The 27,980-nt window shown below is 32.9% G+C and overlaps 2 protein-coding genes across 13 annotated transcripts in view; one reads left to right on the forward strand and one right to left on the reverse strand.

Annotated features, from left to right (window-relative positions):
- LOC105489529 (RUNX family transcription factor 2) overlaps positions 1-27,980 on the reverse strand; it is a 352,919-nt gene that overhangs the window by 310,387 nt on the left and 14,552 nt on the right. For 6 of the 8 annotated variants that reach the window (XM_071096964.1, XM_011754364.3, XM_071096969.1 and 3 more), the window contains exons 1-2: positions 24,767-24,950; positions 24,443-24,566 (exon numbers count right to left, since the gene is read on the reverse strand). In XM_071096964.1, the coding sequence (XP_070953065.1) occupies positions 24,443-24,566; positions 24,767-24,904 (262 nt within the window). In that variant the 5' untranslated portion in view covers positions 24,905-24,950. Of the gene's footprint in view, positions 1-24,442; positions 24,567-24,731; positions 24,951-27,980 lie in introns of those variants that run through there. The other 2 variants (XM_071096965.1, XM_071096966.1) reach the window with 2 other exon arrangements.
- Positions 1-27,980, forward strand: part of LOC105489527 (SPT3 homolog, SAGA and STAGA complex component) — a 530,030-nt gene that overhangs the window by 24,565 nt on the left and 477,485 nt on the right. The gene's annotated exons all lie outside the window — the stretch shown is intronic.

A 27,980-nucleotide genomic window follows, 5' to 3' on the forward strand; every position in this document is an offset into this window, starting at 1 on the left:
ATTTTAAGTAGTTTCATTTTTCGTTTCTTTTTCTGCTTTTTGCTGTGTACTCAGATTTCAGACATTGGTCTGTGCAATTCATTTTACTTTTAAAGTTGATTAATGAAATCATTTTACATTTAGAAAGTTTATTTGAAACAACGCTGGAGAGAAACAGTAAAAACAACTGACTAATGAGTGGGCTGGTTAACTACTGTACTATTAGAGACTGAAGAACTTCTCAGTTTTCTTTAATATTTGTTTTTCTTGCTAGAATGTAGAATTGTGCTGTGACTGCAGTATGTAAAAATCAGCCAAACTCTTCTCTCAATTTTAAATCATGCAGTTATTGTCTTAATTTTGAATGGTAGACATGGCTGGAAATAAATGACCAGTTTAATTTTTGAATACATATATAAAACTGCATTCTGACTAATAGAATTATATATGTAGATATCTATGCAATATAAGTAATAAAGAATAAAGTTATTTAATATATTTTATCTCATAAATACATGAAGATAATCTAAGTGACCAAATGATTCTATTTTAAATAAATTATTTCTACAGTAGATTATGAATATTAATGACTACTTATAAACGGAATACTAGGTACAGTTGCTTCATAGTACTCTGCTTGTAATACAGTGATGTCCTAGTGAATCATAGAAGCATAAAATGTACTTTGTGTCTAGGATAAATAGTCCTAATCTGTAATTTTGTTTGAATTTATAGATTTATTTTTATAGTTTTTGTTTTCTCTCCCCTTGGCAGCTGGTAATTTTGTTGCTGTCATGCCAGACTCCAGCAGTGTTTCACCTTCTTTCCTTTTGAATGTTGCTTCCAGTCTACAATAGTATAGTAATCAAGTTTATTAGATTTGTATCTGTAATAAGAGATCATAAACTAGGAAAAGTTGATACACTTTCTTTTCTGGAAAAAACGACTTGGTCTTCGGTGCATAACCATAATACCAATTTTGAGAGGGGTTTGCTTACTCCTTGGTTCAGATTTTTTGTTGTATTTTCTAAGGCTGAAATTGTCAGGTAGATGATCAGAGGTTATTTGTAAGTCCTTTGGGAGTGACTCTTTTCTCAATGAAATACAGTTAGGATTTTTAGTTAGATTGCTAAATCTGTAGTTCAGTACACTTTCTTTGCTTATAAAAAACGTCAGGTAATATTTATTTTCAGCTATGCCTAATTACCATTCATATCATTTTAAAGAAGTTGGCAAGACAGCTGGTTGGGATGGCAAAGGTTTGAGGTAGGGGAGTTGGAAGAGAGTGGTAAAGGTTTGTCATGTCAGTGGTAGAGTTAGGGAGAGAAAGCTAATTAAGAATATGCTCATTGTTGCTTAAGTTGTCAAAGACTCAGCTGAGCTTAGTCAACATTTATAAGGCCTCTAACAGGCTCTATTCCAGTCTTTCAAAGTGCTCAGCAGCTGGGCATAGGGCTGGGAAAGAAAGATAATTGGGTTAATTTAGGTATTTGAAGGGCAGATGTGGCAGAAGGCTATTGAAATTTGAGATGTTGGAGGTTCTGATCACTAATTTTGGGCTGGTTGGGAAGTACAGAATAGAAAGTATGGAGTTGATCAATTTGGAGAAAAATGGGGAGGGAGAAGGGATTGGAGATTTTAGTGAAGTATAAAACTAGGTAGAGTAGAAGTAGTCATTAAGAGAGCTGGAGGAACAGAAAATGTAACAGAAAATACAAGTATCACCTTGGAAATCCCATCTTCCCGGAAGTCTTCTTTGACCTCTCTACTCAGTTCCCTTTCTGTGTGCTGTGGTAACTTGTAATACTCTTTTAAGTCCTCATTTTACTATGTTACAGTGATCTTTGTATTTTTCTACCTCTCTTCCTCACTGTAAGCTCCCTGATTATGGGGATTGTTTTAAACTTCATGTTTTACAGTGCCTGGTACCTAAGTATTCCTGGTAGGTGTTGAATTTCGTAGAATTCATAGGAAATTGTGATCTTGATGGGACAGTGTAGTGTAGGAGGGCAGTCTTTGTGGGTGTGGCTGAAGTGATGAGTAGTATACTTGAAGTGTTTTCACTAATTTAGCACATTTTTTTTTTTTGTATGTATCTTAGTTTCTGTGACCAGCTGTTACAGCAGTCCTCAACCTTTTTGACACCAGGGACCAGTTTTATGGAAGACATTTTTTCCACAAACCTGGGTTGGTGGGGTGGGAACATGGGGAGTATGATTTTGGGATGAAAGTGTTACACCTCACATCATCAGGCATTAGATTCTCATAAGGAGCGCACAACTTAGATGCCTGGCATGTGCAGTTCACAACAGGGTTGGAGAATCTAATGCTGCAACTGATTTGACACGAGGCAGAGCTGAGGTGGTAATGTTCACTCACCTCTTGCTGTGCAGCCTGGTTCCCAACAGGCCACAAACTGGAACTGGGGGTTGGGGACCCCGAGCTATTATAAATCAGTCTGAAAATGTAAAGACTTCATTCATTTGGACACTACCGGGATATCTTAAATTTCCTGATTAGAACCTGGCATTTAGCTGACAAAAAGAGCTTATCCTTAAATTTTTTTGTTGTTTCATGTGTTTTATAAGCTTCCATTAAAAGGCACAGTAATATGATTATGACCACGTTTTAGCAGCCAGACATTATTTTTACAAATTATTATTTGCTTTGAAGTTAGTTTTTATCCCATTTTTCCCTCTCATTTCTACTCTCAACATTTAGTCTAAAGCAGTGTTAATCAGCAAGTTTGTGGCTGTTACTGGTCTTCTGTGAGAAAGTAGCTTGAGCCAGAATGTAAACCAATTCCCTGCTTCCTTCGTTGAAATAGTTTTCTTGTGATAAAAGCAGAAATTAAACGGCGTGTATTACAAATTACCTAATGTAATTGATTTACATTCTGATGCTAATTCCTTGTATTTTATTGTGTACTTGAAACAGTTCTTAGACTAGCACCTGTTGGCAGACCACATTTAATGTAGAAGATTATTATATACAAATGTTTTTGTTGATTCATTCACAAATACCAAGTGGATGCCTGCTGTGTACTATGCACTGTTCTAGGCTCTGGAGATGTAGCAGTGAATAAAACAAACAAAAAATCCTTAATCTCATGGCTACATTCTAATCTCATGGCTACATTCTAATTGTATTTGAAATATCAATATTATTTCTCATTTCTCAGAAATACTTTTGTTTTTGTGGTAAACTGTATCTTGCAGTTTACAGTTTTGTGCACTAAAAACTTTAGACTTAATTGTATGCATCTTTACATATAGTGGCAATACTACTATATAGTTTTGGCTCTGGTAATTTTTTTTCCTGTGACTAACAAAACCTTTGAAAAGAGTAATTGCTTATTTGAGTCACTTCCCAATTTTACTTGAAATTAGTTTTTCTGAAGCAAATATCTTTTTATTTAAAAGGAATGTAAAAGGAATTACTTTTGAATAAAAGAGAACATTGACAACATGAACTGATTATGCAGTGGATGGAATTGTATGTTAAGCATTCATTGTTTGGTTGCCTTATATTCTGACAGATGACCTGTTTGTCAGACTTTAGAGTATTTTAGAGACTATAATGACATAATGTAATTTTAATGATGAAATATAAAGAGCAGCAAATTGATGAAAACCAGTGAAACAACCTATGACTTAAAAAAATGAATCTTCCAGTGCAATGGTTCCCAAACTTTAGTGTGCATTAGAATCACCTGAGAGCCTTGCTGAACCATAAAACTGCTGGATCTCACCTCCAGCCTTTCTGATTGAGTAAATCAAGGGTGAACTCAACAATTTGCCTTTCAAATAAATTCCCAGGTGATGTTGATATTGGTGATCCAGAGACCATATTTGGAAAACCAGTGCTTTTATATAATGTTATCTTGTAGTGCCCCTGATTTATCAATAAGTGGCTAATTTAATCATAGTTGTAGCAGATGATGATTTAAAGAAAACTCAGCAGGTAAACTGGAAAGCCAAGAAATAACCAACATTTTTCTTAATCCTTATTTTATTGGACTCATTAAATGGAAGATTGTGGTACGAAATATAGAGAATTATTGTGATTCCATAATTGTGACTTTAAATATGTAGAAGTAGACTGAAATACTAGTGATGTTCTTTTTTCCCCCTCTAGTGTAGTTGACCCTAGAAGAACTAAATTGAAATTTAAATACCCTGTTTGTATTATAGGCAGTAACATTTATAATCAGGATCCCACTGATTATGTAGAGACAGAATTTAATGATACCAGTGGAAAGATTATAAACCTCTTTCTACTCATAAATTCATTTATTCAACATTTACTAAGTACATATGGTGTGCCATGAACTGTGTATACATTTGTGGAAATTAATAATTATAAATTGTGATAAGGACTCTGAAGGAAAATGTACAGGATACTATGAAATAGTAATGGGGGAACTAAAGCCTCCCAAAGAGAGTTCATTTAAACTGAAACATCAAGGATAGATAGGAATTTTGGTTACACAGAGTTGTGGGAAGAGGAAGTATCACTTCCATCACTAAATAGGTATTGTGCACTAACATCTTCCTATATATTATTTCATTTAACGCCCTGTTAGTTGAATGATATTGCCTTTTTTTTTTTTTTTTTTTTTTGAGGTGGAGTTTTACTTTGTCACCCAGGCTGGAGTGCAGTGGCAGGATCTTGGCTCACTGCAACCTCCACCTCTCGGATTCAAGTGATTCTCCTGCCTCAGCCTCCTGAGTAGCTGGGACTACAGGCATGTGCCACCATACCTGGCTGTTTGTTTTTTTTTTTTTTTTGTATTTTTAGTAGAGACGAGGTTTCACCTTGTTGGTCAGGCTGGTCTCGAACTCTAGACCTCAACTGATCCTCCTAACTCAGCTTCCCAAAGTACTGGGATTACAGGTGTGAGCCACCATGCCTGCCTATTGCCAAATTTTAGATTAAGAAAACGAGGAGACAATAGAGCTAATGGTAGATAACTTTTTTTAGAATTTAGAATTTAATAGAAATTAAATAACTTTCCAGAATCATCCACCTATTCATTGGTAGAACTGGGATTACATTAGGTCTTTCTGACTCCAGAGTCAGACTTTTAACTGCTATGTTATATTAGAGAGATTTAAACTGATTTTCTTAATTACTAAATAATGTAAGTATACCCCTTTTTTTTCTCATTTCTATGGAAATGAGAAAGGTGCTGCTTTTAATGTAAAAACAGACATAGCAGGCCATTTAGAAGGATACATACACAGACCACATATCCACACACGTGTTCACATGCATACATACCTATTTATATAACCTTAAACTTCCTCTGATTGTAAAAGTGATGCATTTATTTGAGATTTTGGAATCTCTAGAACTAAAGAAGGAAAGAATTTTTTCATTCACAGATAACCATATTGACATTCTGTTTCATTATTTCAGTAGGCATGTAGTATTTTTTAAAAATAGTAATTACACCGTTAATACAGAATTATTCTCTGATAAATAGACAGTGTTTTAATGAAATATACGTCTTTTTTTTAAAAAAAAGAGAATTGTGAAGTTCTTTCTTTGATGTAGAAAAATAAAGTATTTGGATTTCACTCTTCTATTTAAAGGGAATAATCTCACAGGATTGTGTTTCTTTTATTTAAAACTTTTTTCTCTGTCATGTGCATACTCCCTTGCTTTTGTGGACAGACCCCAAGGATGCTGGGGAGTTTAAAAATATATGGAATGTAAGCCTTGCTGCATTTATGTTTATTAACCAGTTTAAAAAATATATTAAAGGTCAGATTTTGTTTTTGTCAAGCTTAACATCTTGCCTATAATGATACGTGGATATTCCTTTTGGGTTCATTATGTGCCATAGTGATTTATGTTGAGGTATTTCTTTTGTGCACATCTACCACCAAAAGATTTTAAATACAATTGCAGAACTTTACATTTGTAACTTGAGAAAGAAGGAAATACATCTTAAAAAGAAAATCAGAATACTCTTCCCTAACAGTCATATGTATATCAGTGAAATAGAATTCATTTTAAAGAAATGTATTCACTGTAGTTTAATTTATGATATCTCTGAATTCTAAGCTGTTGAATATAAATTAAATTTAGATGTTAACCAGATGTCCCATTATTTCACTTATCTTAATATGATATATGTAAATAATTCTTTAGTCTTGGCTTCTTTCTTTGATAGTAAACTCACACATATTTGTGGGGTATTTTTATTGAAAATGTGTTCAGTTTTTAATTATATAAAGTACCACCTCTCTTTTCAGCCATAAAAGTTATTTTTAAGGCATTTTCTTTTCTTATATAGTATTTCTTTAGCTGTTACCACGTTCCTTTGCTAAGTCCTCCTACTTTTTGTTTAGGCATTTATTTGTCCATCCACTTCCATCTACTAGCTCATTAATTCATTTAAGAAATGTTCATTGAGGCTGGGTGCGGTGGCTCACGCCTATAATCCCAGCACTTTGGGAGACCGAGGTGGGCAAATCACCTGAGGTCAGGAGTTTGAGACCAGCCTGACGTGGTGAAACCAGGTCTCTACTAAAAAAAATACAAAAATTAGCCAGGCTTGGTGGCCTGTGCCTATAATCCCAGCTAGTCAGGCAGAGGCAAGAGAATCGCTTGAACCCGGGAGGTGGAGGTTGCAGTGAGCCGAGATTGCACCACTGCACTCTGGCCTGGGCAATAGAGTGAGACCCTATCTCAAGAAAAAAAAAAAAAAAAAAAGAAATGTTTATTGAATTCCTATTATATGCCAGGCATTTGGCTAGGTGATGTGAAAAGAAATTAAGAGTGGGAGAGAGGGAATTCTTGTGTATCTGTGCTACCAAGAGAGTGTGTAGTTTAGTGTACTGTATTGTATCTCTGTGCTTAATGAAGTTGCCTGTGGGGCTGCTCGGGAGGGCATGCGAGGTTCTAGCTACCCTCTCAACCCTTCTTTCTTTCAACCCTGTGGATTCCTTTAAAAATCTGTTTTATTTATTGGGCTTTCTTGTAGCATTTCCTATGAAAAATGGATTTTGCAATTAAAAAGCTTCAGTATCACCTGTCTAGTAGAATTATATATGTTTACATATATGTATAAGTAGAGTGAGAATCTTACACACATAGAAACTGAGAGAATGACAGGTGGTAGATGCAGATAAGTATGTGAAAAGAGTTACAGATGTACTACTGTAGGAATATGGAGGTGGATCATAGAATTTTCAATTTGGATGATGAAAGCTAGTGAAAATAGTGTAATTTGAGTTTTGTCTTCAAGAATAGGCAATATTTAGCCCTGTAGATATTTGTAGGTAGGGTGACAGTGAGGATAGGTAGGGAATATTGCAAGTACAGGAGACAGCATGATCAAAGACACAGAGGCAGGGATGAGGCATCTGGGGCAAATAACTTACTGTGTAGAGAGAAACTAGGTCATAGAAAATACAGATAAAACATGATTAGTATCAAAATGTGGCAAGCTTTGGAAGACTGAGGGGTTAAGTCTTTTTCAAAGACAATCGGAAACCTTTGAAAAATGTTTGAAAAGATAAAGGTATGGTGTGCGTTGATACTCATTAAGAAGAATTGATAATGCAGCACATAAAATGAGTTGGCTGTGGAAAGACCTGTTGTAGTAGTCCATGTAAGAGGGAATGGGAATGAAGAATAGCAATCTAGTGTAAGTGATATTGCGTAGGTTAGATTGTTAGGTCTTGGGGATTTATGAGATTAGAGAATTAGTTACCAAAAATGATTCCATGGTTTCTATCTTAGAGGACTAGCAAGCTGATCTTGCCATTAAGCTGCAGCATTAATTTATGAGCATTGGTTTATCATTTGTATCCTGATTGATTTTGAAAAGATTTGAGGAGTCTATCATAATTATTTATAATACCAAAGGATTAAAAACTGGAAATTGGGATGAAGCCTGAAAGGAGTAGAGATACAAAATTAATCTAGGAGGTAAAAGTCTGCAGAGATGCATATAATAAAGTCCCTCTGGTTGCTGAGATGGGCCAAAAGTTTTACTGTCAACTTCATAGCAAATAGGAAAACACGTCATTTGAGCATGACATTTTACAGTCTTTAACAATCAGGTGAACAAAAGTTTGATTTTTTTATAATACTGAATTGTAATAACTTATCTTTGGTATTTTTATAAAGTGTCAAAGATTTTTATAAGTATCCCGACATCTTGTATTAATATCTCATTTAAATCTCAAAACATCCATGTGAGGCAGGGCAGATGGGTGGGTAGTTTTTCCTCTGTTTCATCCCATGAGGAACGTTTTAATATACAGCCTTTTTGTTACATAAATCAGTTTGCTAAATTCTGATTCAGCTAGGTGAAACAGATTTCTAAACTCACCAGAATGAAGCCTGGCTTAAGAGCGTAGTACGTGGTAACTACTCAACTGTCCTGCTTATAAAGAGCCCCTTGAACTTCAGGGATTTAAAAATTCTGTACCATTAGTTTTATTGTCTCCCTTGTCATAGCTCTGAATCTTGGTTTATTGCATTTTTGATATCTGAAGTGACCTTCCTTTTTAGGTCCACCAAGTATATTTCTTTTTTGTCTTAAAGGCAGACTCATCTTTCATATTTAGCATTTTTTTCTCTAAGCTTTCCTAGCCAAGCATGAAGAGCTAGTTTATACACTTTACCCAAAAAGCCAACATGCTTTTGACATTCCTGATTTTTAATAGGTTTTAAATTTGTGGTAGGCATAGCTTTTTTGTGGCCTCTTAATAGTTTTTGTTGTACATATCGTAAAGCAGTTAAGTGCTTAATTGATTATGTTACCATTCTACATGTTCAAAGGAAAATGTACATATATGGGTTCTCTGCTGGATATTTAGAATCTAAAGCAGTGCTCATTTGGACATGAATGGAAAAAAAAAAAACGATCAGAGAATGAAAACAATAAACCACTGCATGAATGGGCAACAAAGTACATTAGTTATAGCTAAAGGCAAGTCAGTTTTAAGGGTGGAGAGCAAAAATAAGTATATAGACAAGGGGAAGTTTAGGCCAAGTATAAATGAAGGAGTTCCCAACTGTATAAGAAATAAGATTGAAAATTCTGGTTCAAGTAGTCTAAGAAACCCCTTCAGAGGAGCTAAACTTCTCGGAACTTTGTCATGGTCTAACTCTTTGTACACTACTAAGTATTTAGTGGATGTTCTTTCTCTTTGTCATAGCTACTTCATATCAACTTTTATCTCTCCGAATAAAAGGAATTTGAATTTCTCTTTAGTTTGACAATTTTTCATATATACAATTGTCTCTCATATTTTCTGTTTTATTGAATTAGTAGTCATGGAGAGGAAAAAAGGTAAGAATAGGAACCAGTTATTGTGAAACATTTTACCAGTAAACAACTAGTATAGAGTATCAAGGGCAATTGGTTATAAAATGAAAGCCTGTAGACCTGTCAGGTGGAGGTCTTTGATGGCTAAGATTCTAATATGGGTTATTAAAAGTATGATTTTAAGCACCTAGAAGGTGAGTAGTTGGAGCCAAATGGTTTTCCTCAGCAGTAGTCATGCCTCACAAACTTCTGTATTACATCAGAGCTACTAGATAGCTGTCTCAGGAACATGGGATGGAGACACCATTTTTAAACTTCATCAAGGCTTTTCACAAGGTTGTGGTGAGACATCATTGAGAACATGAAGAAATATAGACTAGTAGCTAGTTTGTACCGTTATGCAACTTAATAATTTGCAGAATGTCTCAAATTATTGAAGACATTTTTTACAAGAGAGAGTTAAGCACATAGGACCTTCTGTCTTAATCAGTCATTGTGGATAAACTGAGGGGTGTATGAATGTGAAAATTCTATTCAGGTTTGAGAAGTTGCCTTTTGGAGATGCAATTATTATAGATTAGATGATCTCTGTCAGTCTCTTGAGTCCTTCATAAGTAAGAATCAAGAGTAGACTACCAGGTGCTCTTCACTCTGTGTCAGAACCCTGAAACAGATCAAGTGGACAACCTCAGGGACCTTTAGTAGAGAAGGGGTTTCACCATGTTGGCCAGGATGGTCTTGATCTACTGACCTTGTGATCCACCTGCCTCTGCCTCCCAAAGTCCTGGGATTACAGGTGTGAGCCACCACGCCTGGCCGAGATTCTGCATTTTTAACAAGCTTTCAGGTCATGCTGATTCTGCTGGTTTGTAAGCCACCCTATGAGTAGTTGAGTTTAGACTTAAGATGATTTAAGGTTTGGAAAGTTGATTATACTTAATATAATGCTTTTGTCGGATCAGTGTAGACAGTTTACATTTTATTTGACTGAAACTTTCAAGGTAGGTGGTAATACTTTTACAGATGAGGAAATTGAGACACAGGGAGCTTAAATGTTGCTTGCTGAGTTATATACTAGGCGCTGTAACTGAAATTTAAACTTAACATCAAAACCTCTGCTGTCCTTGTGTTTCCATGACGTTCTATGGTTTTCGTGAGAATACTTTTTCGATTTACAAATGTCTTGTGATTGGAGGACTTTGTTCTGTTTCTTACAACTTGAGCATGAAAAATAAAAAACATTGTTCTTCATATGTATTATTTTTGGTATGGGTTCAGGAAAAATTAAGCTTTTCAAACATTGACACAAACTGTTAACTAAATTTTTGAAATTTTATGTATTCATGGTTTTTAATAGAAAAATATTGGCAAATTAAAAAAAAGGCTTCCAAAATCCTACTACTGTCTAAACCTTATATTATCACTGTTTTGAGTTCCTCTGATACAGATGCACTCTCACATTATTTTTAAAAATTGAGATTGTGGTTTATGCCTGTAATCTCAGCATTTTGGGAGGCCAAGGTGGGCGGATCGAGACCATCCTAGCCAACATGGTGAAACTCCATCTCTACTAAAAATACAAAATTAGCCGGGCATGGTGGTGCGCACCTGTAGTCCTAGTTACTCAGGAGGCTGAGGCAGGAGAATCGCTTGAACCCAGGAGGCGGAGGTTGCAGTGAGCTGAGATCGCGCCACTGCACTCCAGCCTGGTGACAGTGCGAGACACTGTCTCCAAAAAAAAGAAAAAAAAAAAGAGATTGTGTTATATATAACTTAGTATTCTATTTTTTTCACTAGGCACAACCTGTATAGTGACAAAGATAGAACTCATTCTATTTATAATAAAAACCCTTTCCTATTTTTCTCATGGTCATTGGCACCATCAACCATTCTGTCCTAAGTGGCAGTCTCATTTTCCTTATTCTTTGCCTCTTCCATAGCTGCTGCCAAATTCTTCTGCTAGTTTCTTTGTAATATCTCTTCAACTTGCCCATATTTTTGAGTCCAGTCTCAATTTTTTTAATGGTAGGTTAATGATTACTAAATCACCATGTTATTTGTGAATTTATTCTCTGCTGTTTTGGTTGACTGTTCTGGCTGTACACAGAACCTTTTGTCTATCTTCATACATCTTTTTAGTGGTTTCTGATGAAATAAGTGTGAATAATTGTAGGGTTTAAACTAAAAGTGATGAATTATCTTATTGTATCATTTTTAATTTGTAACCACATCTTTTTCTAACTTCTTGCCTTCATTGCCAGATAGGGTACTAGAATCTGAGAACTTGTAATAATATTGCTACTACTGAGGACTTTTAACTGTCTGTTATTCGGTAGTCATTTTCATGTGTATACCACATTTTGCCATTTCATTCCTTTCTTCTTGTTACCTGGAGTCCTATGCCATTGTACTCTTTATGAAGTTGCCGAGACAAACTCACTTTTAACCTTTTTCAGTGGATGTTTCTAATGAAAACTAATATGAAAATTTGTGTTTTCCTTTTAAAATGTAGTTATGACTTTATACTTGCATATGTATTTATTTAATATTAGTGTGATCCTACCTCATTTAGCTTAAAAGTTGTTAGTTTGCTCATTAAAGTATTACATATCAAGTTAAATATAGGTGCAGAATGATTGGAGAAGTCTGTTGACATTTATAGATACCCCCTTTTCTCTTTTCCTTAGTGCTTTATCTTTGCAAAAGTATCTCATGTATCATATCATAACCGTGGTTTCTAATCAGAACATTTTTTTTCAAAACCATATAGACTGAAAAATATAATTCATAGCTTTATTCCTACCCTCTGCCAGAGAAAAAGGCAGAGTACTTTTGTGGCTTCTCTGAGAACTTTTTGTTTTGAGTAATAATGTGGATAATTGTGGTTAAAATTGGGATAAAATTGGGGTGAATAGTACATGTCAAGGATTTACTTCTTGGAATCTTGTGTAGTACCTTTTTGGTAGGCACAGGAAAAAGTACACTTACTAGTGGATTTTTGTGAATATCAAATGAATTAGAATTTAAGAAATTATAATTAAAAGTTAAAGCTTAGAAATTAAGGTTGCCTGGGTCACTTAGCATATGTGTGGGGGTATGGGGCTTTGTAGATGGGGCTATGAGACCATAGTATAAGGAATACTACAGATAAATATAGGAAGTAGGATTTGATTCCAGCTGACACCAAAGCCTATGTTTATAATCATATTTATGATACATGATTATTTTAATTTTATAAATAAGGAGGATTATAGATTCTTGGTGTTTAAGTGTTTAATTTTTTACTCCTAAATTATATTTTTATATCGCATAAAGTATATATATGTATTGTGGACATTGATTAAGACTGTTAATTATAATGATTAAGAATTATCTAGTTCCTTGAAACTTTTGTTTTCTGATCAGACTCAACCTAAAGGCCAGGTGTGGTGACTTATGCTTGTAATCTCAGCACTTTGGGAGACTGAGGTGGGAAGATTGCCTGAGCCCAGTAGTTCAAGACCAGCCTGGGCAACATGACAAGAACCTGTCTCTACAAAAAATTACAAAATTATCTGGGTGTGGTTGTGCGTGCCTGTAGTCCAAGCTCCCCGGGACGCTGAGTTAGGAAGATCCTTGAACTCACGAGGTCAAAGTTGTAGTGAGCTGTGATCATGCCAGTGTACTCTAGCCTGGGTGACAGAGTGAGACCTTGTCTTGGGGGAGAAGGGGACTAAACAAACCTCACCTTAATCCTATTCCCTGATATACTTTTATTTTTTCTTAATCTCTTTGGTTCTGTTGGATTAGTATTTCTTAAAGATATGTGGCAGGATAGTTTGAAGACTCCAAGATTGTCTTCCTGTTTATATTTTATCAGTTTAATAACTTTAGAATAATTATGTTTCTGAGAACTAACACCTTTACAGATGAAATTGAGGACCAGGAAGTAACTTCATTTAGGTCATGTATATCACTGTAAAGTGGTAATTAAGAGTTAAAAGGCTTGGGTTGGAATCCCACCTCTTCAACTTTGTAACCTTGAGCAAGTTCCTTTACCTCATTCTCAGCTTCCTCATCTGTAAATAATTATGATACATGTCTCTTATAAGGGAGTTGTGAGAATTAAAGGAAATAATGTTTATAAATGGTTTAGCATGGTACCTGGTACAGTAAATGCTCAACGACGAAAACTAACAGTACAGTTTCAATTAAGGTATACTCTATAAAAATTATAGATTACGTTAGGTACATTGATTTTTCAAAATATGTTAATGTAAGTCTAATTAAATTAGAACTTTAATAAATTTTAAATAATTTAAAACAAGTAACATTTAAAATAAAGTTTTGAAATAGATTAATTATGTACTTAGAATAGCTATTTTAACCTAATAGAAAAATAAGAATATTAATCTTTTTGGCTGTAGTCATCTTATGGAATCCTCTGTACTTCTTACTTTATTTTCCTTATTAATATTACTTGTTAAACACATAACCATTGACTAACATCTCTATTAGGAGAAAAGGAAGGAAAGAAAGGAACTAATTTTTTCTTGTGAACAAGCTTTACAAATGTTTAGTGGGGACACAGTTTGGAATTAATGTATTTTGGATATGCATTTTGTCTTAAGCTTATTTCTAGGAGTATTAAAAGTTGGTTATCTATTGGCTCACAATCTTGGCTAATTTACCTAGGGAGTTTTGTTTTAAAAAAGTTCCGAAGGCTTTCTCTCCAGAAGCTGTTCTTCCCCAAGACTTACTACTCCCCAGGCAATTCTGTGAATCAGCTAGATTTGGATACCACTGTAATATAAGAAGTCTTGTATAGGCTAGTGAATTCTTTAATGGAATACTCTTTCAATCCTTTTTTAAAAAAATCTTATAGTCAACTAATAAGATTACTTAGCCTTATAGTCAAGCAATAAGGCCATAACTATCTTACTTTGCAAGATATTTATGGCAAATATGTCTTCTTTAATGTAAATACTCTATTTTTAGTTTTTCTTCTTATATTACCTTTTTCTATGTTTTATGTCACCCTGCTTAGTACATGTCGTTTTATACTTACGAGTGTAAATAGTTTATACGTATGTGTCTCTAGCTCAGGACTAGAATTTGCATAAGGCAAGCAAAGTGCTTAGGGCACAAAATTTAAGGAGCCTGTCTCTTTGAGGACTGTGCAAGAGTGAGTACCTCCTTAAATTTTGTCCCCTGGATGACTCCCTTGTCTCATCCAGAGAAATTAGGCTGCATATAAATTATTTTTATTTTAATTTAGCATAATCCCGTGCATACTTGGATGTTTTATTAAAAAATGGCAACGAAATAGTATAGCTGAACCCAAATTTATATCGTGCAGTATGAAAATAAATTAACTATTTGAGAAAGATAGCATTGTTATTTTTATCACATGCTCAGTAACCATCAGAGCTCCCTAAATTCCAGTTCAGCAGAATCTTGTCTGACACTGAAATACACTTGGTTGTTTTACCTACTGGCAGCTACCTGAAATCAGTGTGATCTTGTAGCTGTCATAAGTTTCTTAATTCAAAATATAGTAACATCAGCTTTTTATATACTTATATGTGATCACTGAAGTAATCAGAAATGATACCAGTTTTATTATATTTTTATTACTAATTTTAGAATTTCTTGAGAATTTGCCTATAATTTTTTTTTTATGAGAGCTACATCTGGAAATGCTCAAAAGTTGGCCTTTTTTAAAAGAACAATCTGCAGTGAAAGTATAACTTCTTTAGAGGTGATGTTTAAGTTAGCAAATGATGAACCATGATGTGAGGAAGCATAATATTGTGAATTATTTGGCAAACATACCTAATACAGGCATTAGCTGTTGAAACCATTTGTAAAGTACCACTTACAGAAAGCTAGAAAGATAGGCTACACAGAACTTTATCTGTAAACTCTGAGGATGAAAACTAGAGTACAACTTAAGTTTATTCAATAAAGACTAAATTCTGTAAGTTTCAATTTGATTTGTATAGAGGTTCCATGATTAATGTGTAATTAGAGTATGAAAGAAGCATTTAGAATCCGTTAAAATTTATAGGTGTAACATCATTGTCAAGTCAGGAGTTTTGTTTCTTAAAGTTAGAATTTACTTAAATACACGTTTTTTCTAAAAAAATAAATTTTTATTTCTACTTACAGTAGTACCAAAGTGAGTTTTCGCAAATAGAATTATTTAATATTTATTTAATGTTTGTTTCGAATAAACAAAAATAAACATATAACAACCAACGGTGGAGGTGCGTCTTAGATTTGTTTTTAGCTTTCTTTTTCATGGCTTCTAGAAGTGTATCGTATTATAAATACATTCAAAATGTTTTGCTCTGAGGATATGTAGCATTCCTATAAAGGTTAAATCAATAAAAATGATTTGGACACATTCCTAAGCATAGCTAGAACAGGTAGTCCGTTGTTTTAGGTACCCTTGAGTTTCTGGAGCAGATCATTATGGCGTAGCAAAAGAACTTCTAAAAGTTGCTTTCTATGTGTAGATGCATCAGCTTAAAAAAATAAGATTTTCTGGCCTTCTAGAAATGAGTATTTTTAGAGTAGCCCTTGTATCTATTGGTTTAATTATATATTTTAAATGCAGTTAAAGTTTTGGAGCTTTTTTTTCTTCGAATGCTGGAGATACACCATAATTGATAAGGAAGAGGTACGTACAGGAAAAATGCAATGCAAGCTTTTCCAGCAAATTTAGAATAAATGACAGTCTTATGGTTAAAGAAAGTATCACACATTATAATTGCAAAATAGGAATTGGATGTGATTCTTTTTAGTCTTGCCAGTTTAGAAGAAAATTTTCTAAGTCATTGGCATGTTGTTCTGTTCATATGGGCAGTTCAAAAGGCAAGCTTTAATTTGAGCTTTTATTTAAAAAAGCATACGTATATCTCCTATGTTCGAGGTTGGCTTCTCAGTATATTATTGTTGCTAGGTAGTTTTATACATTTGCTTGCGTGTTTTGTATTCATGTCATAAGTTTTAAGTATGTAAGTTTTCGGATCACACTGTTTTCACATTAAGTTTCAAACAGCCAGTTTATAATAATGAGTAAGGCCATTTTTATTAAAGTTTCCTTTAAAACAGCATTTTAAGATGTTTCTGGATCAAAAAAAATTCAATGAATTGACCATTTATTTGAATGAAGTTTAAAACAGAGGTAGAAAACTTGAGTTACATGTATTATTAATGAATTTTCATGATAGAAAATCACTTCCTATCTTTTTGTACATCTAATATATACTTTGTAAATAAATATTTTATTAAAATTACAGTGGTATATCATTTGTTGGAGCACAGGATTTAATTTTATAGTCAAGAAAATGGTTTGAATACGTCTCAGTAAAATTTTTTTTTACATGTATTAGAGTGGTTTAACCATTTAATAATTAAATAATTTAGCAATTTAAGCCAAGTATTTTGATGTTTTAAAAAAATATTTAAGTGTGTTTTGATAGATTCCGATTTTAGTGTGTCTTGTGTCTTGATAGAACCAGAATATTTATGAAAATAAAAATAAGCCTAATAATCAGCACATGGCTCTGAATTTTCTTCCTGGGTACGTGTGAGTGATAATGTTAAAAACAGACCACTTCATGTGTTTTCTCTAGTCATATTGGTGTTCAAAAATATTTGGCAATATGCTTATGCATGTTATAAGGGAGGGATATTGTTAAATCTTTACTACAGAATCAAGAATAAAGCTTTCCTGACAGTACTCATCGTCCTTATCTAGCTAACACTTAAAATGAAGTGGTTACTAGTGGTAAAAAGTTTTTAAAATGTTAAGTTTTCCTTCTAAATTACAGAGAGAGAAAGACTATGTATATGTGTTTAGTTTTGAAAACTGGGAGAATATAAAGAATTCTGTGTGGACACTGGACTTTATAATGTGAAAAAAAGAGTTTGTGGAAAGTAGATTGGATTAATGATCAAAAGTTGGAGTACATTGACTTGTATATTTACATTTATTTAGAAATACACTGTAGCACATTGTCTTTGTAAGTAGTATCTCCATATGTTTTATCTTTTTAAATATTTTATTTTTGCATTGACTCTTGTAAGAGCTTTTCTGCATTTTGTCAAAAGCTGAATTACCAAAATGCTTTACAGATTTCATGAGAGGTAAAAAATTAATCCTATTAGATTATCTTTTGTAACCGTTTACCCTACATAATGTTAAGATGCTGTTGTCTTGATGGGAGTTTTCTCATAGATTACTTCATGATGTCTTAATATTTTTGAATTGGGTGTTAGGTTCTTAGTATGAAATGCTTATGTACTTTCACAGGTATCAGCTTTATGGAAAACACAGTGATTGGTATAATATGGATTGTTAGCATAAAGAGGTTTCCTTTCTGTGATCCTATACAGTTGTTACAGATATCTGTAATCTGATCGTGTATGAAATAAAATGAGAATTTACTTTTATCTTAAAAAAAATATATTTTAATGAGCTGTATTTGCATTAAAGTATCTTATAATAAAATTGTAATTGACTAAAGAGAATCTGCACCGTGTACCTTTTTGATATGCATCGATTTTCTAGGATCAAGTTACAGTGATACAGCAGTAGGTTGACATGTTGTAAAATGTAATACTTTATTACATAGTAAAATCAATGTGATGATCCTTTCTTTTAAGCTTCAGAGTAAATTCACATTGTTTAGATTCATTTAAATAATTTGTAATCATTTAGTAGAATTAAATCTTTTCACTTAAAGATTATATTGGGAATTTGAAGTCTTAAACTGGCAAGTTCAGTACAGAAATTTAAAAAGAAAGTTGATGCTAGCAATTATTATACAAAAGTTAGAAATTCAATGCTTCAATTGTTTACCCAGGTTACATGGTCGTTGAGAAAATATACCTGTTTAGCTTCAAGCCAGAGTTGTTCTTTGAGATAATATTTATAAGTAGGAATCTATTAGCAAATTAATTCCATTCATATTTGCCCTTATAAACTCTAATACTTGGTTTAACTGATATCAGTTTTTAATTATTGTTACTTAAGTTTATAACTGGAAAGTAACAATTTTGGATTTTACAAGATTGTTTTAGTCTTGAAATTCCTAGTAGACTTGTAATCCCTGTTAATTGGTTTTATAGATTGACATTTGTGAACATACATGCAAAAAAATGTTGATTATATTTCATGACAGAACTATAGTACCTCAGTTATATAATTTACAATTTTTTTCCTGGCTTATAATCATTATTACAAGTTTTGTAGTCATTGGTGTGAATACATTCACACTCATTCGTGTGTATATGCCATGTGTAAAAATGTTAAGACAAACGTAGAAATTTAAGTTGAACATATATGACACGTATTTTGTTTCTGTATAAAAATACATCTGTGTTCATATGAAATTCCGTGGAATATCACATTATTCTGATATTTCTAAAGAAAGACTGCATATATATGTATTTAAAACCTTATTGATGATTGTTATTGTGATGTGGCTAGCATTTTCCTTTATTTGCCTTTTTTTTTTTGCTTTTACTGAAGCATAAATTAGATGTAGGTGTAAGATACATGACTATAAGGAATATATAAATAATGGTGTGGTTCATGTAATTTAGGGGAACCTACAAATGTGTATTTAAGTTCTTGAGTTGTAACTTAGTCTGTTATATAAATATATGTTTATAGTTTATGGTATATAATGATTCTGGTAGACGCAATTGATGTAAAAAAAAGTCAATGCAACTGAAATGTAAAATAAAATTACCTTATTTGACTTTGTGGTAAAAATTATTTGCCTTACATAGGGATATTTAGATACACCTTTTTAGAAATGTCACTAATCTGATGTAACTCTAATGTGTAATTAAGAGAATTGGCAGTAGGAATAGTGGAGATAAAAAAGTCTTTAAACTGTTTACCAAAATAATCTTAAATATAGTTCTGAGAATAATGTTAACTTGGTAAATTTTCTAACATCAGTATGATAGTTTTTAAACATCTCAAACATTATCGAAAATTACATATGTCTGTATGTCGGAGATTTCCTTGTTTTATGGGCAGTTGATTTAAAAGATGAAAATCATCTAATCAAGGTAAACATTTATCTTTTATTTAGATCTCAAGTCATCCTAGGTATGATTTTTGTTCCTTGGGTGTATATTGGATTTATGAGTATTAACAAGAATATAGAGTAGAGGAAGTGCATGAATAACAGTTTTTTTTTCTCTGCATGTATTAAGTACTTATGTAGCAACTAGCCTTTAAAGGCCTGTTTTAATTCTACAGCTTATCTTATTTGGGCATTTTTTTTATATCAGGGTAAATTATATAAAAAATGATTGTTTTTATATCATGTTTTAAACGATGCAGTTTCTATTTATTAGTCTTTACGAAAAACTTTGCTTTAGGTTAGGCTTCTCTCTATTCAGCAGTAACAACAAAGCCTAAAGTGTTTGATAACATGTTGCTTACTTCCACTCAACAATGTTCCAAATCTTGAGTCCTGTGCCCTTAATAAATAGCATAAAGGGGAGGAAATTCCTAAGAATTCTACATAAAGTGAAGATATTGTATACAATATAATAAAAGAGTACTTAATCTCAATTGCTATACGGGTCTTAAAACAGTTGTATGGGAATGTATGGTCTGCTTCATGTGTATGTGCTGTTGAATGGACAAAAGCTTGTGGTTGACTGTGGTTAAAAATGTAAGGAAACTCCCTTTTAATAAGGTATAGAATTTCCCTGTTATTTTTTGAATTGTAACACATGAATCAAAATATATATCCAGTGAATTTCATAATCTTTTTGAAATGGCAAGAGATTATATTAAGGTTTATAATTTCATTATGTGAGACTTCTTTTAAAGATTTGTTTTAAAATATTAAACATCTCAGTTTTGATGAAGAATTTTCACATACTGTAGACAGTTAGAATATTTTATTATTTAGAAAATACCAAGTATTGGAGTTCATTGTTCTCTTTATTATGGGAGTTTTATGATTTTTGGGGGGTGGGTGGGGAGAGGCAGAATTTTATCTATCTTTAGTGGAAGTTGCAGAGTTCATTGGTGTAGGAGAAAAAAATAGTACATTAAGGTAACCTATTGGGAAGTCTCTGCTTAAATTACCATTGGATTTGCTAGCACCTGATTAATAATGTCTGGCATGTGAGTGACTAGAAAAAACAGTTTTGCTTTGCCATAATTACAATTTTAGTATTTGCAGGAAGGATTTTTTTCACACTGCGTTGATGGTATTTGTCTATTTGGTCACATGTTTTTATATATTTTTAATAGATGCTGTAGAGGTAGACTGTTTCAGTGAATCCTTCATATAAACATGTCTAAAGATTTTTGTTAGGTAGTATTTGCAATTTTAATGCATTTGATGAGCTTTTGCATGATTTCACTACTGACTAGAGTTGTCATATCTTAGTATCCTAGAACAAAGGTTAGAACAGTATGGAAGATTGGTATTTGTATGTGTTGGAGAGGGATTTGAGATGTTACCCCGTTTTGCCATCAATTTTCAAGTATGCACGGGTGCATCATTAATCATGAGAAATGCAAAAATAAATAATCTAGTCCCATTGGATTTTTTTCTATGAATACTTACCTTTTCCTTTTTTATATATATATACAGTTGAGGTATTTAGGTAACCCCTAACCTTTTGCTTCAACAAAGAAGTACAGTATAAAAATATTACCACAGTTTTCACGTGAGCAGTTCTTGGGCCGGGGGTGGGGGGAGCCCTCTAGATGAATATTTGTTGAAAAAAAAGTTGTGATACAGAATGTCTTAACTCAGCCCCAATACAGTACTTGAGGACCACCAGTGTGTAAAATTGAAAGCACATGAATTTTGAAGCACTAGAAAAGGTTTGTAATTGATTAGCGCTGCTTTAAAGTATTGGAGTACAGTGAGTTTTGATTTGTGAATGGTTCTATTCAATAAAGATTAATTCTGTGTGTTTGATAAAATCTTAGTGCCTTCAATGAGTTAGCTCCCCCCGCCCCTGCAGTTTATTTAACCATCAAATATTTCAGTGTTCTTTTAACAAACTGGAACATTTCTATCTTACTGAATTTAACTTTAGCATGACTGATTTAAACAAGTCAGACTATCAGTTGTTAGCTGGAAGAGTGTAATTGAATAAATTAATATTTTGTTCTTTTAAAATAGCTAAAATATATTATAATGTAATCATGTGTATTTCATGCCTTGTGATATAGAGACTGACTGATCAGCAGGGTCACACAGACCAGCTAGATCTTTTTCTACAGTTTCTTTTCAGTGTTTTCCATTTCAAAACATTTTTTAAAAATAAAATTTAAAATTTAAAATCTTTAACAGTTTGTAATGTAAAATTAGGATTATTATAATTTAAAATAATTTATATGAGTCTTTGGGAATTACTTTGACATTTTTAGCTTTTGATACGTGTTAGAGTGATTTTCTGTGTTTGTTCTTAACTTTGTAATTCTGCTCCCTAGATTTTGGAATTAAGCTCTGTATTTTAAAAAGAGGCTATAAAACTTTGTCACTACTAAATCTTGAAACTATGAAAATATTATTGATATGGACCACAACTGCTGTTTTGGAAATCAGTGTTCACACATCATGTTCTTGCAGTTACGAAGATTTTATGTAGATAATCAGTTAGCTGATATATTTTCATGAGTTATTAATTTTAAGATACTCTGAGTCATATCTGTGATTTTCAGCAAGCTATATTTATGATAAATGATGGACAGATTTTAAGTAGTACAGATTGAAAATTTTTGATTAACTCAAAGTGAAGTATGCTGAGAGATCAAGGACACTGAGACATATTCCTTAGCATGCATGTGCGCGCACACACACACACGTGCTTCAGTCATTATATTTGAGGTGAGGCGATTGTTAATGTGTGCTTTGTTCCTCACCTAGGAAAATTCTAAACTTTAACTATTTTACAAAATTGGGGCACATACTTAAGACATTTCATTAGGTGGTTGTGATAATCATTATATAAAAATCTAAAGCCTGAAGTGAGGTGTTAGACTTTGCATAGATTATAGAATGGGGAAATGTTTGCAATGTGATGATAACATATACATGATGTCCACTACTCACCTGTAATTAGTCTGAGGTAGTGGGTTCACGTTAAGTTCTCTATTCAGGCTTTAAGATACTGTTTAGGGGTTGGGGGGGAGGGAAGGTGCAGCCCACTTTTCAAAAGAGGAAGAATTGGTTGTAATGTTGGGAAAAAAAAAAAGAGGTTCACTACCGTGCCTTGCTTAGAATCCTGTCAAGTTTTGGAAATTTTAATGTAGAATAGTTATTAAGAATGTTACAGAAATATAAGATCTCTGTTATGATAGAATAAGAAGCAGTTTAATACATTCTTTGTGAGAGTTTTAGCATATTCTTTGTGATAGCTTTACTTCTAATACTGAAGAATTTTTTGAAACTTGTGTTGTTCCTGATCTGGTTTTTAAAATGTATTTAAAATAAATAGTTAAACAGAGTGATACTGTGAAAGAGTAACTTAACTGCCTCTGTTATACCTCCTTGATATCTCTGTTATCCCTGTTTCAAGTTATCCCTCTGTGTAACAGTAGTTTTAACCATTCTTTTTCCTTTTATCTCTTGGGTAGTAGTAACAAACTTTCGATGTATAAGCTATAATTATGCTATGTATTGTAATGTAGTCTAGCTGTATTTATGTCCTGCTTCCTTAATATAGAAATTTTTAGAGTAAAACTTAGTACCCATCATTAAAATTTTAAATTAATCTGTAATTATTATATTGTGTATATTATAACTGAGGGGGCCCACTTACAGCTATTGAGGGAGTCACTACAGCAATTTTACATTTTTTTGTAAAATACAAAGTACATTTCCTCACCCTGTAAGAGAAACCTTTTTTTCCTCCCTTCAGGTTTAATTCTTTCTGTTTGACCTAAACTAAGACTGATTATCTAGTAGTATCCAGTGAAAATGTGTGAAGTAGGAGGAGTAAAGGAAACTCCAGTCATTAGTTGTAAGTTAAAAGCAAAGTTAATATAGATGTACACAGCAAAAAGATTTATTTTAAATGATACAAAAAAATTTTTTAAAAACTTGCCTTGTAGCTGGAACATGTTGGACATCATAAAGAGAATCTTGTAAGTGTGTTTAGCTATTTTGCTATAATAACACATCAGCTGATGAATGTTAAAGTCATTTACTTATCTGTATCAACACTAACTTGAAATTAAATATTAAGGGACTAGATTATGCCTGCTTCTTTTAAAGTCCAGCGTGGTTTAATGGTTGTGGCTTTTAAAAATCATACGGGGTGTCCTTATGGAGCTTTATTTTTCATGAGGCTAAACAGCAGTTACTCATTTTGGTAGGTCCAAGAATGTGATTAAAAGAATCTTAGATGTTTCAGTGTTTGCTGTGTGTTTATAACAAGGTCTGTGGATAACAGTGTGTAGATGTAAAATTAAAATTATATAGAAAAATGCAGTTGCATGTAAGTTTTAAAATACTTCCATGAACTTTTTAATATCCTGGGCAACTATGAAAATGGCTGTGATGTACTTATCATAATTTTATTTCAGCTGAATGTCTATTTATATAAAGTTGTTTAGAAACAATCTTATTTAGATAGGATACAGTTTAAATTTATAAGTAGATTTCTTTCAGTTGAGCTGGTTAAAATGTTAACTGTACTACAGGTTTATTTCTGTGTTATACATGGTAGACCATAATGTTGAGATAATTCTGTGGTCTGTTATTTTGTAAAATTGCTTCCTTTTTGAAGTTTGCTCAAATATTGGGAGCTGCTGGAGTCAATAATTTATAATGCTTTGATTAAATTTAGAATCTGACTTTTCTTCTGGTGAGGGTTAATGAGAGTATTAAACTGTTTATTTTTCTGTTTTCATATCCTCACTTCTATAACTCTAGAAAACATTTTGATCAATGTGAGATAATTTAGTTTTGTCTATTTCAAGTCATTACTTTGGAAATTAGATACGTTACAGATACCAAATGCAAATATATACAGAAATTTCATTTTTCAATTCTTAATGCAATAAGATAGCATTATTAGGATCTTTAATATACTATTTGGAAAAGCTAGCAGTTTATCAAAGAATCACACCTTTATGTTTAACAGGTTCATATCTTACAGGATTTTAAAAATGGTAACACTTACCCCAAAAGAAGTTTTGCTGACATGGTGTCACTGTGCTGAAGAGGCTGTTTGATGCCATAGTCCCTCCTTTTTTTTTCAGATAGAACTTGTACCCTCTGTTGTAAATACTGCTTGCAGCCTTAAACTGAAAATACAAACCATACCCAAACCTTGTTTTAGTTTTACAGTATGCCTGGAGTACATAGACTTTATATTTATTTTTTTCTGTCAAGAAATTATGTAGCTGGTAACATGTGAAAAGCAAAGAAACAAAACAAAAAGAGAATGAGCAAATATTTGAAGGACCTACTATTACTGCATAGACTGTGGTTAGAGAGCACTCACTGACTCTGTTGGTCTCGGTGGCTGGTAGTGACCTGCGGAGATTAACCATTTAAAAACCAGAGACTTCTTGCTGTCCTCCTGGAGAAAGTTTGCACCGCACTTGTGGTTCTGTGGTTGTTTGTGAGGCGAATGAAGCATTCACACAATCCAAAAAAGCAAAAGCTTTAAAACTCCTTTTTTTTGCAAGCACTATTACTGGAGAGGCAGAATCATGTGGTTTGTGACCTCACAGTACTCTAAGTAAAGTGGGACTGCCTACCACTGTGGCTTTTCCCCCTTGCTCTTTCTCTCTCTCTCTTTCTCTCACAAAAGGCTTGTGGTAAGGCCTTTCCTGGCATCCAGAAGGATATAGCTTTTTAATTTTTGTGACTCATGAGGATTTGGATAGAATACAAATGCTGAAGGATCCCAAACTCCTGTAAGGTTAAGCATTTGTAGAGCAGAGCTCTGCAGCTAAGGGCTTTCCTTTCTACTCCCCCCTCAACCCCTGCCTTTTTGCCTCCTCTTTTTAGTTCATTATTGTGTCTGTGGAAAAATGAACAAAATTGGCTCAAGAGTCTGTGTGAAATTCTGAACAACAGTGATGATTTACAATAATTCACATCTTTGGACTGTATCACATTCTGGGGTCTGCTTCATATTTGCTGGGTGGCTGGATTCCTTCTGTTTTCCTTTTTCTTGTCTTCTTAAACTTGTGAATCTGTAACTCATTGTAAAAAAAAGTTTACCTTAAGGTCTGGTTGCAAACTGCTTGCTAGGCTTGACTATAATTGCCTGTCATGAAAGTGTTAGTCTGGGCATTCTTTTACAAATTTTAAATCACATCTGTCTAGTTTATTATCAGTATATTAGGTGGCGGCCTTTACAATAAAGATTAAATGTAATGTTTCATGTGTACCATTATCTCATGCCTAGTTTGAAGATCTTTAAAAAATGAATGACAGGAATTGTAATATAGTTTATTGGATGAATCTTAGTTTTCTTTATGATTGTGATATTTTTTGTCTTTCATGGAAGTGTATTCAGTTTATATAGTTCTTTAAGTAGTTTAGACATTAACAGAGTTTCTGATAGCAGATCTTCTATAAAGTAAAACGCTTATGTTGTAATGTAGATTGTTCAATATTAGATTCTATGAGCTTAGAATAGAGTGGGTTAACAGAAGCTTTTTGTTTGTTTGTTTCTAATGGAAGCTTTGAAATAAATTACAAAATGCTGTGTGTAGTAAGGAATAATGCCCACAGACAGAGTATGTTAGTCGTCTCGATTTGCTAATTCTGATTCAGAAGAAAATTGGAAACATCTTTGGGAAACTATCTCCTTTTTTGCCCCTTTGGACAAGTATGTATAGAACTCATTTTCTTATTAGGATGATTATATATCATAGGCAGTGAATTTTATATTTATGAATAGAGCTTCCTGTTTTCATCAGTTGGGAGCGATGGAGTATTTTTCAACAAAAATTATAAAGGCGAACAGACCAATTTTCTAGGCATTTTTTGCCATTTATCCACGCCACTCTAAATCTGCATGTTAGACTTCTTCCTAGTGTGACAGTAACTAGGAGTGGCATAAAGTAAATGGGGTGGGCGGAGACAGTGAATTACAAAAGATTATTTGGAATGTACAAGGAGGTAAGGGCTGGGGAGACAGGAGGGTGTCAGAACTAAAATATCTCTGTGTTCTTCCTAGTGCTATTCATTATCTGCTTTTGGTTCATATTAGATCACAATGACTGTACAAATATGTGCATAAGTTTCTTTACAGAAAATTTGATTTTCCCGAAATACACTGGTAGGATATGGGAATGATTCTAGTCCTTTATTTTTCAAATGTCCAGAACTTTTTCAGAATAAACTTTTAGTGATAAAAAACCAGAAATACATTTTGGTGTTTTATTTTAGCTATGGATTTATCATGCCTAATTGTACGTGTAAACAGGTTTTACATTGAAAGGTAAAAGCTTTCATTTAACGTGCAGTTAGTTATTCATGCGAAGGAGAGAAAAATTTTTTTTTGTTTATAAATAAGTTGTATCCATGTTATCTGTATCTCTAATTAGTATCCAAAGTAAACAAAAGGAGGGTTTTGTCCATATAGCTTGTGGGATTTCCAAACAGTTTCATGTGTACATATAATAGAATCAGTTACTTGAAAATATGTAGGTAGCTGCTGTAGTATGATAAGCAAATGGTTTTCTTCTTTTCAAATAAGCTTATAATAGTTTCTACATTAGTATTCACTGAAACATCTTATAAACCCAGCATTTTGCTGATTATTTTCTTCCTTAAAATCTTCTTTATGCAAACTTTGGCTTTTCAAATTGACCTGATAAGAAATTGAGTAATGTTTAATATCTATTTGTCATTTAATTACCTGTTCACTTTTTGCAGGTAATCCTCCTGCATGTTATTTTTGGGCCAGGATCATTATTCTTAATGCATGAGAGTTTAGTATATATTGTTATATATGCACTTTTTGTCCTGCGTGAGGCCTATCAAATTCTAGCAGGAGAAAGTGAAATCATGTGCTTTCAAGTTTGTGTATTCATTATCCACATGAATTTTTTTCCTAAAATGAAAATATATCCTCTTTGGAGCAAATATTACTTTGTTGTAAAAATTTAAAAAACAACAATGATAACTGATGCACATTTGATAATTGGTACACATTTGATAATTAACAGTGTTTTTCATTAGAAATAGCTTACTACATGTGGTGAAGAGATAATGGTTTAGAAAAGTCAATGCAAGTAAAGCTCTTGATTATAGATTTAAACCATGCTTATAATCAGAAATTGAAAACCACAGATTTATTTTTATTTTTATTTTTTGCTTTTCAAAGACCCATAAAATTTTATCCTCTTTGGGGACATGTTAGTATTTGCTGTTTTGAAGTAAGCAGCAAGTTTAGATATACTGTATAAATCATGTATTTTAATGCCATGGAAATGAAATATAGTTTTGATCTTGAAATCAGTTTCAAAGAAATTGTTGGTATCTTGCTTCTCCATTACTTTGTAGTTAATATAATGTGTCAGAATTGATGGAACTTTTTGAAATACCAAGGTATTTGTGTTTAAATGCTACTTATGTCTTCATTGTAACCATTTGAGTAATTTTTTATTTTCATATTTTAATACATTAATTTTACTTTATCTACTTTATCAATATTGTGCTCATTTCTATGCATGTTTTTAAGGATTGTTTTAGAC

This window comes from Macaca nemestrina, chromosome 5, assembly GCF_043159975.1.
Source record: "Macaca nemestrina isolate mMacNem1 chromosome 5, mMacNem.hap1, whole genome shotgun sequence".
Taxonomy (NCBI): Eukaryota; Metazoa; Chordata; class Mammalia; order Primates; family Cercopithecidae; genus Macaca; species Macaca nemestrina.